General features: G+C 28.9%; 1 protein-coding gene across 1 annotated transcript; it reads right to left on the bottom strand.

The window, feature by feature from the left end:
* Positions 1-13735: 13735 nt before the first annotated feature.
* On the bottom strand, positions 13736-16735 carry LOC105762074 (L10-interacting MYB domain-containing protein). The gene is made up of 4 exons (XM_052625054.1): positions 16625-16735; positions 15992-16017; positions 13984-14228; positions 13736-13893 (listed from the first exon to the last, which is right to left on the bottom strand). The coding sequence occupies exons 3-4, from the start codon at positions 14167-14169 to the stop codon at positions 13747-13749; spliced, it is 333 nt and encodes a 110-aa protein (XP_052481014.1). The 5' UTR covers positions 14170-14228; positions 15992-16017; positions 16625-16735; the 3' UTR covers positions 13736-13746.
* Between the last annotated feature and the right edge of the window lie 1322 nt (positions 16736-18057).

Genomic DNA, 18057 nt, shown 5'->3' with positions numbered 1-18057 from the left:
AATTTAACTATTAATTATTGTTTAATCGATTTTAACTATATTTTATGATTATTAAAGATTTAGGGATTTTTTTGGATGGTATTTTAAGGATCGAGTAGGCCGGGGTATGGATTTAGGTTTTGGGATTTAAGGTTTAAGGGTTAGGAGTTATGCTTTAGGGGTTAGGGTGATTTAGGGGTTATGGGCTACGCTTTAGGGGTTAGAGGTTTAGGGTTTCAACGGTCAGGTTAGAGTTTAAGTTTAGATTAATTAGTTTTATTAAATTTTATATTAAATATGTTCTTATATATTTGTAAAATAGATAATAATAAATTTAATATATTGAAATTATGAGTATAGTTTATATTATTTAAGAGATATATAATAGATAGATGATCACTTTATGCATGTAGATTGATTGGTTAATTTAGGGTTTAAGGTTTATAATTTGAGACTTGTTAAATGATACAATTAATTAATACTTGTATATTTAAAACATTTAACCCTAATCATTTCATATTTTTATATGGATAATATATATATATATACAAGTAATTAATTATTTAAATTGGATAGGACCAAAATATAAGAAAAATAAAATAAAAAATATAAATCAAATAAAAAAACTAAAATTTATACATGTATCAAATACTTTTAAATATTACTTAAAATTTTAATAATTATTTACGTAAAATTTAAATGAAAGATACAATAAATAAATAAATAAAATATGTGAGATTTAGCGGCGTTTTTAACAAAAAATGCCGTTACTATATATTAAAATTTCCCAAAACGGCACCGTTTCGATAGGAGAATTTAAATTTATTAGTGGTATTTTTATAAAAAACGTCGCAAAAGGTAGACATTACCGGCGTTTTGATAAAAAACGCCACAAACATTTATTGCATTTTCTGATACGACGTTGTTTCAGTTTAGGGATTAAATTTGAGTTCTGGCGTTTTTCTAAAAAATGCCGTAAATGATATTTAAAAGTTGGCAAAACGGCGCCGTTTCAATGGAAGGATAGAATCTTTTAGTGGCGTTTTTTGGGAAAACGCCAGAACATTGCTTTATATTTTAATAAAACGGCGCTGTTTCTTTCTGTACTTGAAATTTTAGTGGCGTTTTTTATTAAAACGTCGCAAATGTGGATGCAATAGCGGCGTTTGTCCCCAAAACGCCGCAACTCTGAATTAAAATTACCTTAAACGGCGCCGTTTTAACTATATTGATAATATTGATTATTGCTACTTTATACAAAATTTTTAACTATTAAATATTGTTTGATAAATTTTAACTATATTTTATGATTATTAAAGATTTAGGGATTTTTTGGATGGTATTTTAAGGAGTACGGGGTATGGATTTAGGGTTTGGGATTTAAGGTTTAGCGGTTAGGGGTTATGCTTTAGGGGTTAGGGGGATTTAGCGGTTAGGGGTTATGCTATAAGGGTTAAGGGGATTTAGGGGTTAAGGGTTAGGGATTTAGGGTTTAGGGTTTCAACGGTGAGGTTAGGGTTTAAGTTTAGATTAATTAGTTTTTATTAATTTTTATATTAAATATGTTCTTATATATTTGTAAAATAGATAATAATAAATTTAATATATTGAAATTATGAGTATAGTTTATATTATTTAAGAGATATATTATAGATAGATGATCACTTTATGCATATAGATTGATTGGTTAATTTAGGGTTTAAGGTTTATAATTTGAGACTTGTTAAATGATACAATTAATTAATACTTGTATATTTAAAATATTTAACCCTAACAATTTCATATTTTGATATGGATATATATATATATAGGTAATTAATTATTTAATTTGTATAAGACCAAAATATAAGAAAAATAAAATAAAAAATATAAATGAAATAAAAAACTAAAATTTATACATGTGTCAAATACTTTTAAATATTACTTAAAATTTTAATAATTATTTATGTAAAATTTAAATGAAAGATACAATAAATAAATAAATAAATAAAATTTATTCAAATTTTAGAAAAAAACGGCACCATTTAGATAGGAGAATTTAAATTTATTACTGGCGTTTTTAACAAAAATGCCACAAATATTTATTGCATTTTTCGATACGGCGTCGTTTTAGTTTAGGGATTAAATTTTAGTTGTGGCGTTTTTCTGAAAAACGCCGTAAATTATATTTAAACTTTGGCAAAACGGCGCCGTTTCAAATAAAGAATGGAATGTTTTAGTGGCGTTTTATTATAAACGCCGCAAGGATGTTTTAATATTTTGTGGCGTTTTTTGGGAAAATGCCAGAAAATTGCCTTATATTTTAATAAAACGGCTCCGTTTCTTTCTGTACTTGAAATTTTAGTGGCGTTTTTTATTAAAATGCCGCAAATGTTAATGCAATAGCGGCGTTTGTCCTCAAAACGCCGCAAATGTGAATTAAAATTACCTTAAACGGCACCGTTTCTTAAGAGGACATTTAACTTAAATATTTTAGTGTCGTCCTTTACCAAATTGAGAAAGAGGGAAACTGAAGAGAGGTTAGCAGAGAAATAGTGAATCGAAAGGGAAGAAAATTTCAAAGAAAAATAGGAAGGAAAAAAAAGCTGAGGTTATCTCAGCAATCAACATAAACGAAGCAAGGTTGGAATCGATCTTTGCACGATTGTTGGGCAAAGCTGCGAGATTTGTGTCCCAGGTAAGCCGTTTCTGTCAATGGTCGATTAAAATTTTAGGGTTTTGTTTCAGTCCTAGCTATTTGGGATTTAGGGTTCCGATTAAACTAATTCAACAATGTATTGAAGCTAATTACACTGGGATTTAGGGTTCCGATATGTTGGATTTGTGGTATCCATGATTTCTCAAAAGTTTCATAACACTAGCACATTTCTTGAGCACCATCTTTTAATCGCTATAAAGCATGACTTTATGAGATAAATCCTTCATATTGTATGTCTGCAAATGCATTGTCTTCCAATTTGTCATTCTGCTATAATTCATGCCTTGTCTTTTAATCGCTATAATTCATGCCATGTCTGCAAATACCTTGTCATTCTGCAAACGCATGAATATCTAGCCACATCTTATTTGACATTGCTATCCTATGCTGTGGGGGAACTCATTATTCTGCTACTATTTGATTTAACTTTTGTAAAGCAGTATCAAACTTCACGGACTGCAATTCAACTTAAAGACAAAAGCAACTGGGGTTATCTTCACCTTAATATTATACTTAGACGACTGTAATTAAATGTGGTTCTTTGCTTTTCTATGGCTACGAATTCTTATAAAAAAGCTTGATTAGGTATTTCTTTAGTTAGCTAGAGGTCTTCTATCTTGAATGGAAAAAAGGTAGCAATAGTGTTACTTGTAAAACCGGCCTCACCCCCCCGAGGGAGCTCTTCTAGTTTGAATATGGTTCTTTGAGCATATATGTTATCACAACTAATAAAATTATGGTTTAAAGATATTTTTAAGTTAAAATTTTGAGAAATCATTATTAAAATTATGGTTTTGGTTTAAAGATATTTTTAAGTTAAAATCTCACTATTTATAAATTTTTATTTAAAAAATAAAAGAATTCCTTATTTACTTGTTCCTAAATTTTGCATTTAGGCTGTAGTTTCTGTGTTGCCTTGCTGCTTTGAGATTCTTAGCTGAAACAGTGGCACCCTCATGAATGCCTTGTTGCCTTGTTGCATTTTAGGCCCGAATGACTATGGCTCTAATATTTGTTCATGTGAACTTGTTTGCGCATACTGCTTTCGCATTTAGGCTGTAGTTGCTGTTCACTTTTGTCTTCTATTTATTAGCGAAATTTATTTCTGTTGCCTTCTGTTTTGTTTTTCTTACTTCTGTTTTTTCGGTAGTAATGTACTTCTGTCTTTTTTTCCAGGATTTGCTTCGAAATTGAGGAAATATAAGGTATTTATTCCTATGTTTCCCTAATTAGTTTTCTTAAAAAAAATGTCCAATTGTTTAATTTTTTGTATGGTTATATCTTAGCTTTATAGTTTAATTATTAATTTTAATTTTGATTTTTAGAAGGAAGTTTTAATTAAAGCAGAGGCGGCAGCGAGGGAAGCAGAGGTGCAATGAGGGAAGCAAAGCGAGGCGAAAATACGATTTAACTCTAATAGCGACTTGAAATATGATGAAGATGTTTCAAAGAATGACATCCGTCATCATAGTATATTGTATAAATATTTTTATCATTTTAACTTTTAACATTTTTGTAAAAATAATATGATTTATATTTGATTTATTGATATTAATATTATTTTATTCGTTTAATTTGAAATAATTATATAAATTTATTGCTTTTGGCTGGTTTAGATTGGGTTGCTTTTGATTTGTTGCTACATGAGGGCTGAAAATATGAAAAATTTTATTTTACAAAAATCCCAAAACTAGTGGCGTTTTTAGAAAAAGTGCCGCTAAAGGTCACCAAACAATAGCGGCGTTTGTGGAAAAAGCGCCGCAAAAGAACATGACCTTTAGCGGCGTTTGTGGGAATAGCGCCGCTAAAGAACATGACCTTTAGCGGCGTTTGTGAATAAACGCCGCAAATGTTAGCGATGTTGTCAATAGCGGCATTTTTTGCGGCGCTTCCACTTTTAGTGGCGCTAAAAAGCACCGCTAAAGGCCTAAAAAATACCGCTAAAAGTGTGTTTTGGTGTGGTGTTTATATTTTATAATACATTTTATAAAAATATGAAAAACAACCGGCCTCTCTGTAATAGTCACTTGTTATAATAGCATTTCGCTATAATAATCAAGTGTCTAATAGAATTAATTTTTTAGGTTTTATTTCCACCCTCTATAACAACTTTTCACTTTTAACCGCTTTAAGTAAAATTATAGTTATTTTATATAAGTAAGCCTACTAATTATAATTATAAAATAAAATGATATTAATTAAAATATTACTCAATAAAGATTTTAAGTTTCACATAAAAATCTATTAATAATATTTTAATAGATGAAAATAATATTAGAGTGTGACTAAATATATCAACTCAATAAACTATTAAGTTCCCTAATAAAATATTCAACTATGAATTTGGGTACATCATAAACTTATAAATTGATTACTTTAATTTAATTATTCATGATAATTTAATTAATTTAATTTGATAACTCACACTAATTAAATAAATTTTCTAAATTTATGAACCTCGTAATTAATGATGTAAAAGAATGAAATTTAAAATATGCATAAAACCAATAATGTATGCACTTGCCATACATCTTTTAGTTTTGTTGATTTTCTATTTTCTTTATTTGATGGAAATTCATTATATGGATTTTGTTGTAGATTTACAACAAGTAATCCTTTATTGTTATTATCGGTGTACAACAATCATCTCTATATAACAAACAAAATCTTTATAGATAATTAGGGTTTGAACTTTTTTATTTAGGTTAATTCTTGATATTTTCTTAAAATCTTAAAATTTAGTTTTGTGGGAATAACTGTCAAGTTTGGGACTAATTTGGACAAAAAATTGTAAGCTCTAATGTAAAAATAATTATATAAAAACATGAACATAAATTCTAAATTAAGAGAATAGTTTTTAAAAAAAATTCAAACCAGTCTTGCAAGAGGGTGGTGAATAAATAAGGCTAACGCAGTAAAAGGGGCAGATAGTTTTAGGCAAGTTAATGAAATAGCATGTATGTATATAGAATTCACACTGTGAGTCCGGTTACCTCAATTTTAAAAATAAAATAAAATATTTGTATTTATAAATTATTTCAGTTTAATTAAGTGTTTTACCTATTTAACTGAAAACACAAGTTTTAAAATGTATTTAGATAAGTCAATGAAATAAACTTAAATTAAATAACCACAAATATCTCAAAATTTTTATTATTAGCCTTATTTTCTGTTAATTAAATGAAAGAAATTCAAACAAACCGTTTATTTAAATTTATTTCTTAAAAAATTAAAATATTTATTTAATTCGAGGAAAAGGAATATCCCTGCCTTCAACCAATTAACATTTCGCATAATGTGTTTCAAAAAAAAAAACATTTCGCATAATGATTTATTTAATTTTATAAAAAATTATGTTGTTTGTCAAAATGAATGTAAAATTAATTTTATTAACTTTGCTGACATGATACATAACGTAAATGTTATATTAATAATTAATTTTTAATTTAAAAATAAAAAATTATTGGAAAAGTAAAGTTATAAAATATATTTTAATTTTTAAAAAATAATTAATTACTGATGTGACATATATAATAAATGTGGATTGCCATGTGGATGTCATGTCAATAAAATTAATAGATTTTAATTATTCTATCTATTTTAAAGTGATTTGATAAACAAATTAAAAAATAAAAATTAATTAGAAAGCTAATATATATATATATATATATATATATATATTTATAACATTAGAGGAATACCTTTATTCTTTAATTTATGAAGCCATCGTCTTCGGAGAATGTAACAAAGTTTCTGATTTTGGGTTTCCTATCACTTTTATTTTTGTAATTTACCTTTTATTTTTCCTTTTTCTTATTAATTAATAAAACTTCAATTTCACGTCCTTTCAATATTTATTATTTAATTATATTACATGTGTCACAATAATACTTAAAATTATCATTTTATTATAAAGTTTCATATTTTAAAAGCTGATGAGATTTAAATTGAGTGTTATTATATATAATTATACATGTCTCGATTTCCCATCTAGGTCAAAATTGTTTTTGTAATAGTTTAATTTATGTTATAATTGTTTAAACACTTAATTTTTAAAAATTACTATAATAGAAAGATGATTTAGATTTTATGAAATTGATTTATTTTTGTAATAATAAAAATGAATTTTAAGTTTGATAAAGATAGTATAGCCCTTCAATTGGCAACATTGTCCCTTTCTTTTCCTTTTTTAATATCATACAATATATTATATGTTTATATTTATATGGGAAGATTCCATGCTTTGGCTAGGAACTTCCTAAGGCAACAACACTCTTCCCCACACGCCACACTTTTTTTCTTTTTCTTTAAAGAAGCAAATTTCTTCACTCTTGTCTTCCATTGCTTTGAAAGATTTGGTTTAATTTTCTTTAAAGTGCTTTAGTAGTATAAAGGAAGATCTTTGTATTTATAAATCATTCACTTTGATTTTAATTCCATCATTATTTAATTTTAAAGCAAATAATTTTTAAAATGTTCTATTTTATAGTATCTTCTCTATCATTGAACTAATAAGGGATGTTGTAGTTGATTTTATTTGTTGATAGAGAATATCTCTAGTCGCGTTTCATTTTTTTTTTGGCCCCATCCTAGTATCACCGGTCATATAAAGGAGCCTGCGACTGATGCACTTGTTGTGAACCCTTTTACTGTTTAGATAGGATAATTATTTTGTTCCAAAAATATATATAACTTTATTTTCTGAAACTATAATTAATTATATATGCATTTTAAAATATTTATGTGTTTGTATAGTTTTATGTTACTTTCTTCATATGGTTATGCCGGCCTATAAGCATAAGCCAAAGCCTAAGAATTATGCAGTCCACAAGGTCCTTGCTCACTATTTTGCTAAGGTTGTCACTATAAGGACAAAATGATTAATCAATCTCCATGCACCCATAAGCCCAATGGCAACTCTAAATTAACCCCAATTTGAGGTATTATGTGTTTTAGGGGATGATTATGCTTAGATTGGCTAAGGATTGGACTATGGTTATAATGGGTATATCTTTTTTTAAAAGGATAAAATTATGTTTACATTTTTCGCTCTGAAATAGACAATACCTTATTATGAATATAATCTGACAATCATTATATAAACAATGACGTTGTTTGTAAGAATCAAGTAAGAGCCGTGAATCCTACTACTATAAGTCTATAACAACTTTTATCCCGGTTTCCACCATTCTGAACAACTTTTATTCCCATAATACCTCTTTCTAACTTGCTTTAGACTTAAAAGGGAGGACTATTGCTATACTATCCTATCAGCGCAAGCCGAAGCCTAAGAATTATATGCCCTATAAAGCCCAATACATTGGCAAAAGACAGCTAGGCTCCATCCCATAGCTTTTAGCCCTTGAAGTTGTCGTATGCCAATACCGAAGAACTGCCAAACTTGCACACTGAGGTTGCTGGTTAGTGACAAAAGGAATTAGCTCATTCTTGTGCAACTATAACCCGAAGGACAAGTCCCAACTTAGGGCCAGTTCTTCATTGCTTTTGAAAAGTGTTTTTAAAAAATGCTGTTGAGAAGTGCTTTTGAAAATTTTGAGTGTTTGGTATTGCTGTCAAAAAGTGCTTTTGAAGAATAAAATGTCCATTTTAGACATGATATTATAAAGTAACAAATATGTATTTAAATAATGGTCAAATTAGTTAATATTATGATATTTTAACAAAAATATAAAAAAATAGATTATAACTTATTGTTAATATTTTAATATATAATATTAATTTTAAATATTTCTAAGTAATTAATATTAATTATTTATTAAATTTAATTAGAATATATAAACTATATTTAAATATTTAAATATAATAATTAAATATTTGTAATTAGATATTGACACAATTGTATTATTATAAAAATTATTTTTATTTTTAATTAATGCTTTTAACACATTTGTATATTTTATTTTAAAATGTATTTGAATATATAATTCATATTAGATATTAACATAACATAGAAAACATAAACCTAACAAATTAAAATATTACTATATTTGGATTAAAGTTTTAAAAAGGGATAATATTTATATACCAAATATAAATACTAAAAATTTAACAATAGCATTTATAATTTAAAGTGAATTCATTAAACTAGAAGCTATAGCATCTCTTGTTAATTCCATTTCAAAACCACTTGAATTGTTTGATTCACCGTCATCATCACTATCATCATCGTCGTCGTCGTTGTCATCATCATCACTTTCTCGACCATGCGCATTTTCTGAATCAATAATATCTTCGTATTCCATAAAATCTGCATCATTTCGACCGACATGTTTTCAGATAAAATTGTGTATAGTCATTGTAGCAACAACGATCATCGTTTGCTTTTCAAAACTATAACTTGGCATATCCCTTAAAATGACCCATTTTTTTTCAAAACACCAAAAGTTCGTTCAATCACACTATGTAATAATTAATGTGAATGATTGAATATCTCTTCTTTACTAGATGTTGGTCTACCTCTACGAAAGTCAGGTAAATGATATCGCTGACCTCTATATGGTCCAAAATAAACTTTCATTTGAGGATATCCAGAATCAATAAGATAATATTTTCCTACAAGTCATAATATAACAAACAATTAATTCAAGAATTTTTTTTGATAAAAATTATCAATTAAAGAATTATACTTTATTATTTAAAAAATCACATATAAATAAAATATCTAACCATTTGGTGGGCACGAAAATTTGTATTTTGGATCTCGAATTGCATCAAGAAATATTCTAGTGCCATGTGCCGATCCTTCCAATCCAGCTATGACAAATGTGAAACACATATTAAAATCACATACTGCCATAACATTTTTAGTCGGGATACATTTTCTTCCAATATAGGGAATTTGTTCATTTGGTGGAAGAATAGCTGCAATGTGAGTATCATCAATTGCACCTATGCAATCCTGAACAAATAAAATCATTACGTGATTTGTTCGGGTATTGAGCTAAAAAATTAAATTTTAATTTTAGTCGACCAAATATATTAAAATATAATAATATAAAATTAAATTTTAACCTTAAAATGCAGCATATATCTAGAATCATTACGTATTTGTTCGGGTATTGAGCTAAAAAAATGATCTTCGGGTGCAATTAGATCAGTGGCCATCCTTGAAACTTTCTCAAGCACAACTGCAAAGTGTCGACTTATTATTGAGACCTTTGAAATCTTTCTCGACATTGGGAAACTTTTGCACCGATGCCCAATATGTATAAAAAATTCCCAACATTTCACTAGAAGATATGTTTCTTGAAGTTTGCAAGTTGTATCTTGTCTCCAAAACTCTCAACAAACTTGTGAATACCATTTTGACATCCTAAAATTAATCATACAACGTGATTTGTGACCGTCAAGGATCTCTCGGATCCATGTCTCACCTGACTGTTTTGAATCCATGCATGGTTGCCTCAATATATACTTCTCGTAATATAATTGCACGGAAGAAGATGCAATAACAAATAATCGGTTAAAACATTCCATGCGTTGTAAAATCTTTCTTTTCCCTTTCATCATCACTTTCATCACCGCTGTAATCCTTAACTATACTCATCACCTGTGAATAAATTTTATATCCAAAATCACATATAAACAACTATTGATAAAGCTAATTTAGTAAAAAAATAAGTAGAACATAAATTCAGTATCTAAAGACCAAACATAAACAACATTAATAAAACTAGATTACACATAAATAAGTAGAACAAAAATTCAATATCCAAAAACCAAACATAAATAACTATTGATAAAACTAGTTTAGCATTGTTGTTTAGTCACATAATTAGATATCTTTGAACCCTAGAAGATCAAAAAATTTTCAACTATCCTCCATTTCCGTTTTAAGCCACAAAGCTCTAATCTTGGGATTAATTGAAAAAAACATAATTCGCTTGTCCTTATTGAGCAATAATTTAAGTGCGAAAAAGTATAGCGGACTAGCTTCTGGAACTTCTTCCGACATGCTGTCAAGCATTTTGACTGCTTGTGGAATATCATACGGATCCATAACAGGAGTCAAACTAGATGTGGCTTGACTCATATTGTCAGCTACATTGCATAATTTTTCTATTTGACTGGACAATCTTGCAGCCACTCCAATTTGCTTTGAGGATTTCTTTCTTCCAGTTTTAAAATGTGAACACGATATCTCAGGATTTATTCTTTTTTTGACCGTTTCCATCAATTTGAACATCATTTGAAATGTGAAAATCATTTAAAATGTGAACATCATTTCTCATATTTTCTTCTTCATTCTCTTCATGTAACACCCCTAACCCGTCTCCGTCGCCGAATTAGGGTTACGAGGCATTACCGAACAAACACAACCATTTTTAAAACCAAACTGATCACAACATGAAAATTTAATTACTTTCGCATAGCTATTATAATTTACAATCAAAATGTAATTAACATCGCACTCAAACCTATACATGCCATAAGATTAAGTTCAAATATTTAACAAAATACCAAAAGAAGTCGATAGTGTGATGGACTATCTTGATGATCCCCGAGCTCAGAACGTCTCCAAAATCTATAAAATCAAATGGACGAAAACAAACAAAGTAAGCTTTTATAGCTTAGTAAGTTTACAACATAACTAAATGTATATAAATATATATATATAATATAACTCGTTAATCTATTTCACCGAGATTTCAATTAACACGAATAACTAATTTTTATACATTATTGAACTCGCACCATTTTATTTATATTCGATATGTATGCTGTCGAATGCGATCAATTGAATATATATTTATACCAAACAACATTACAACCGAATGTACACAACCGATCATATGTATATATATATCATACACATATCATAACCGAATGTGTATGTATACTCATGATAAACTTTAAACCAATACAAATCTAATACATATGAACGAATGCATTCATTTTCATCAAATACTTATAAACAAAGAGATATATATATCTCGAATGCATATGTAGTTACAAATCAAGTATGCGTACCAAATATTTATAAGTATATATTTATCAAATACAAAATCCCGAGCATATATATATATATATATATATATTTTACAATTGCATAAACCGAATATATATAATCATCAAACGCACTTAGCCGAATGTATATATAAATATACTTATCAATTAAATATATCCAAAATCATATAATTGTACACTTAATCACATGCTTAAAACAAATTCACGGCATTTAGCCTGCTAGGCTTAAAGCTCGATTCAAGACACCTAAGCACTTAGCACCGCTAGACATATAGTCTCAAATATTTCACCGACATTAAGCACGCTAGACATTTAGTCTGAAGTGTTTCACCTAAGCAATAAGCACGCTAAGCGCTAAGCCCGAAAATCTCAATTTTCCCATATACATAATAATTTCCTCAAATACTTATTAATAGCAAACACACATTCATTGTAGTCCATATTCAATCACAAAAGAGTTTGCAAATCATACATTCAATTCAATTCAAGAATCATATACGAATATACACTTAGATATATTCGAACTCCCAAGTACGTATTTAACATTTATACCTTAAAATATAATCAAGACCTATTCATATATATATAGATGTTCCAACTCCCATATACCTACTTATTCGATCTTATCTGTACAATTACAACATATATATCTTTAATCAAACCCAAATGTTTTTACCTACATATATATATGTTCAAACTTATGTGCACATATATATATAACTCTCTTACAACCAACCAAATTCAAGTATATATATACATATAGATACATATATAATTATTTGAATATATATATATATATATATATACCTTTATACCATTCATACTTTAACTTAATTCAAATATTTATATAAGCATATATCTATATATTCGAACATTGTATATACATATTTATACCATTTATAATTTGAATTTATTCAATTAAATTACTTTTAATTATAGCTCAACAACAAACATAATAGATATACATACATATATATTGATTTGATAACATTAAATAGCTGATAAACTTACCTCGGATATCAGCAAACACGATCGACTATTCGATTACTTTCGTTTTTCCCCGATCCAAATTCGTTTTCTTCGTTTCTTGATCTAAACATAATCAAATTTAACATTTTTATTCATCAAAACATTCAATTAAGTCCAAAAATACATAAATGGAAAAATTACCATTTTGCCCTTAATATTTTGCACTTTTTGCAATTTAGTCCTAATACAAAAATACACCAAATACACAAAATTCATCAAAATCATGCCTTAGCCGAATCTTCCAATGGTCCCTAGTAGCCCATATATTTCATTTATTTCACATTTAAGCCCCTAAATTTTCAAATTCCACAATTAAATCCCTAATTTGGATTTTTTATAAAAATCACTTAATTAAACATGATAATCAAACATCAAAGATTTATTTTTCATCATCAAACAATAAATTCCTCACATTATCAACAATGGCAAATCTCAAATTCATCATCAAATCCGAAAATTAAAGCATGGGCTAGGTAGGTAATATACAAAGCAACGATCTCAAAAACGTAAAAATTATTGAAAACCAAACAAAATCCACACCTCAATTTGAGCTTCAAAGTGCCGAATCTTTAAAGCTTCCAAATGGTTCTTTTTCTCTTCAATATTCGGCCAAAAGATGAACATGCATGGCCCTTTTAATTTGTTATATTAAGCATATATTAGCCTTATTTTTTAATTTACTATATTAACCTTTATATATATATATATATGACATATATAATAAGGTTACATTAGTCCTTTGCCACCCACTAACTTACATAGTGGACTATTTGCATAATAAAACCTCTAAGTTATAAAGACAACAACAATTAGGTGCTTTTATAATTAACCCCTAAATTTTCATTTTACGCAATTAAGCCCTTTTATTAAATCGGACACTTAAACGACGAAATTAAAACACGAAAATTTCACACAATCAAATGCACACAAAATAAACACACAAAATAATATTAAACTATTTTTTTTGACTCGGACTTATGGTCCCGAAACCACTATGTCCGATTAGAGTCAAAACCGAGTTGTTACACTTCAGGTGTTTTGTTATTACCATCCTAAAAAAAATCACTACGGAGTGTACCAGAAGAAGGTGCCCATGCTTTATCACCTGTTGCAACTATCCCCATGAACATTTGGTCCAACTTCCCTTCGAATTCAGGATCAATGCCCAATGTTCTAAATTTTTTAGCTTCAGGCACAACCTACATATAAAATGATAGTTTAATAACAATAATTATCAATAACCTCATAAATAAGAAAAAGATAAAAAATATTCAGAATTATTAATGTACCTGGAGCCTACTCTCCCACCAATTATCCGATGTATCAACAGTTCTTTTGATAGGATTCCACCCTAGACCAGTATCTTCGCCTTTAAGTTTCTTCCAAGCTTTCCATTCTTTTTTTAGGGCATCCCACCTATTTTTAAGTTGTCTTTGTGAAAAACCCTTGCCCGTTTCTTTCTCAAAGTTGGTCATTATTTTTAACCATTCATCTTTTGTGAAATGAGTACCAGACCTATTGCCTTTCAATATCTCTTTAATACAAATATCACAAAATATTTCTGTCAATCTTTTATCCCACATTGCTTTCACTTTTTCATCACTAACTTCAACTGCCGAAGTACTCATCTATTGTGTATACAAACAGATTCGTTTCAGCCAGTAAAGCAATCAAGAAAATCAAATATCACATAAGTATATATGTTTACATGTGTATCAAAATTTTAACTACATACATGAACAAATAACAGTAAAAGATATGCATGTCATTATTCTAAGTGAAACACCTACAACAAAGACTTACGATCTATTAATAATGTTTATTAATATATTTAAATATATCGTATCAAATTAAAAAAGCTTTAGTCGGCGTTTTAGTATATTTTCCAAATGGCATGATAGAGGGTTGGAGTCGAAGACCCTACATCTACATGGACTCATCTGTCCGTTAATCTCGCATTATGAATATCGTCATTGCACGTGTGATCTGTTTCCAATAAGCTTAGTCTTGATAAAAGTGGATTAATTTTGGATTTCTTTTTCATATTTTCTACATATGTTCTGTATCTAATTACAAGATTTGACTTCTCTTTCTCCATATGTTATTTCTTAATCAACTTTTTAATTTCTAGAACCTCAAGTACGTAGTTTACATTTGAGCATACATATGAGCAATTAATTACTCCCTTCAAAGTCATTTACTTTCTCTGATTCAAAATTAAAATCCAGTACAAACAAGGATTTTGACAGCGAACAAGAGCAGTGCTAATTAATTAAGGTGATCGGTCCGGTACATTTCTGTCCAATGTCTGTCTCATTATTTTATTCCTAATGTAAATTCCTCCATAACTTTTACAAATTTCAACTTAATCTAGTCTAGTAAATTACACTAACAATGCAAAGTGATAAGACTATAAATTTCAATAAACCTGAAGAAAAAAACTGAAGTTTTAACCCTACGTAATAAACCTGGGAATAAACTGAAGTTTGAATCAGATAAATTTCAAGTATAATTGACTGCCCTACACTGTACCAACCAAAAGAAAAAAAAAAAAACCATTTATCACCATGAGAATACAATAATTAATCTTGAAAGTGGAGTTTTAACCCTACGTCTCCTTCCATGAAATACTACTAGGCAGCATGATCAAGTGAATGAAACTAACAGCTCATCTTCAAGCTTCAGTAGCCCCTTTCTCAACGCATTTCTTTAGACAAAGACTCCGTTTTTTCCGCTTTTCGGATGGTAAATATTTCTCAGAACATGGAGTGTGAATCAAACCCATGTTTGAATTGAAATTGAGATACTGATGCAAGTTCTTCTCTTCTGAATCAGATGGATTCATATCTGAAAGAGGTTGACAATAAGTTCTTTCAAAATTGACTATTTGTCCCTCTGTTAGAGGTGTTCCAGAAATGTCTGCAATCGAGTAAATAGCTCTACGAACTAATGGATCGGATCGAATTGCAAACTGGAAAGATTTTTACAAGTTATACCTTTCGTCAACACTTTGTGGATTAATAAGTTTTAAGTTTAAATGTCTCCATTTTCAGACCTTTACAACTTGAACAGCAAAACCAAAAGAAAATCTAGTTTGTGTCGTATATACATTTCTTCATTTCTCCTATGAATTAAACCTAGAGATCAAGGAAGCAAATCAACAGATAATTTGTTGTACTAATTTTCCAAGCCATTATGTATTGTACTTGAAGCTAAGGTATGGAAAGAGAATTTCTGATAGCAATACTCACAGCACTTGCAGTGTCATAACAGTAGGTAAGGACAGAGGAATTGTACCTGTCAATGAGTTGTTGTTGAGACGCCTGTTCCACGGAAAGAAAGGCATCAATTATATTGCACATTAATAAGATGACTAGTTATGTATTCAGAAAAAAATTTGTTTAGCAAATAACTAGAGCACAGATAACAATCACATTCACATCAGATTGAACCACATAAGAGCAGGCGGAGATGAATGTGGTAATCTCCTATTGAACTGGTTTTGACCAACTCAAATTATCTCCAACTCTTTATATAGCAAAGAGTTAGATAGCTTATCTAATTTTCGGTTAACCAGATCCTATTCTGTTTTTTATGCTTGCCAATAATGGTTGATGTGGACCCTGGTATGGATCCTAACAATCACAATTGTATCATATGTGAGATGGGTATCACAATCACACCAACTCAATTCTTCATATCCTTATCAAGACCATACATCAAAATTAGATATGGCAAAATCAGAGCTGCTCTATGGATTTGTGTACCAATCTGCTTCATACGCAGAGATTTTCTTCAAAAAGATGAATGCAAGCGGTGGAGTGGGGGTACGAATAACAACAAATCTGAATATACATACATTCTTCAAATATACAAAATCAAGTCAAATATACCAACAGTAAAAGAAATCTAGCTAAAAAATGGAGTTACCTAGACGAAAATCTTCCAAAGAGATTTCGAATGGGAGAAGAAATAAAAATGTGAATTTTGAATGGGAGAAGAAAATCTTCCAAAGAGAAGCACCGGTGGTGGAGAAGAGGGGAAAATATACAGAAAAAATAATGATAAAAATCAATCCCATAATAAAGATAAACAAAAATATACAGAAGAAGAGAAGAAAAAGATAAACTCACCGGTGGTGGAGAAGAGGAACAAAGAATCGGCAGAGGGCAGAGATGAGAGCAAAGAACCAGCGTAGCAGAGGGCAGAGGAATAGAGAACCAGCAGAGGGCAGAGGAACAAAGAACCAACGATGAGAGAAGAGATGAGAGCAAAGAACCAGCGAACATGTGGCTAAAAAGCTAAAAAATTCTACGTTTTCATCTGCCCAAAAGCACTTCAAATAAGTTAGAAATTTGTTACCAAATGAAAGCTGTTCTTTATTGCTTTTCATAGAAAAGCACTTTTCCATATAAAAGCTCATCTCTTAAGCAATAAAGAACATAGCCTTAGCCTCCAAGACAAGTACGAAAGTGAGGTATTACATTCATTTTCGTTGTCTTCACCGTTTTTCGTTATCTATTTTCCATTTCCCATTAAGCATCTCATTAAGGGTCAGTTCTTCATTACTTTTGAAAAGTGCTTTTGAAAAGTGCTGTGGAAAAATACTTTTGAGAAGTACTTTTGAAAAGTTTGGTTTAAAATTTGAGTGTTTTGGCATTGCTGTCAAAAAGGGCTTTTGAGAAATAAAATGTCCATTTTAAACATGTTATTATCAAGTAACAAATATGCATTTAAATAATATTTAAATTAGTTAATATTATTATATTTTAGTAATAATATAAAAAAATATTATAACTTGTTGTTAATATTTTAATATATGAAATATAAATTGTAAATATTTTTAAGCAATAAATATTAATTATTTATAAAATTTAATTAAAATATATAAACTATATTTTAAATATTTAAATATAACCATTAAATATTTGTAATTAGTATTTTAAAAAATATTTTTTTATTTTTAATTAATGATTTTAACACAATTGTAATTAAGCACCAAGAAAAAAAGAAAAATACTATGTTATTGGAGGGGTGAAAAAGTAATTAAGCACCAAAAGTGCTTTTGGGAGAGGAAAAGCTAAAATTGTTAGCTTCTCCTTTTCAGCTCCTTTTCAGAAGTACTTTTGAAAAGCACTTCTGAAAAGCTAAAAATTTTAACCAAAAGCAGCTTGTTCTTCGCAACTTTTCTTTAAAAGTGCTTTTGGAGTCAAAAGTGTTTTTTTTAAGCAATGAAGAACTGACCCTAACAGCACGTTTGGTTCGCTGTATTGGAATAGAGGCGTAATGGAATAGAGGTGTAATAACAAATCAATTGTTTGGTTGAATGTAATGGAATAGAGGCGTAATAGTATTCTTGTGTT

Source organism: Gossypium raimondii, chromosome 12, assembly GCF_025698545.1.
Source record: "Gossypium raimondii isolate GPD5lz chromosome 12, ASM2569854v1, whole genome shotgun sequence".
NCBI lineage: Eukaryota > Viridiplantae > Streptophyta > Magnoliopsida > Malvales > Malvaceae > Gossypium > Gossypium raimondii.
Note: the sequence above shows the minus strand (reverse complement) of the source record. Positions and strands in the feature narration are given on the sequence as shown.

Excerpts from the sequence above, each read along its gene's own strand:
- LOC105762074 (XM_052625054.1), bottom strand. The coding sequence starts at position 14,169 with ATGACCAACTTTGAGAAAGAAACGGGCAAGGGTTTTTCACAAAGACAA. Across the intron at positions 13,894-13,983 it reads GGTGGGAGAGTAGGCTCCAG|GTTGTGCCTGAAGCTAAAAA; the intron begins GTACATTAATAA and ends TTTTATATGTAG.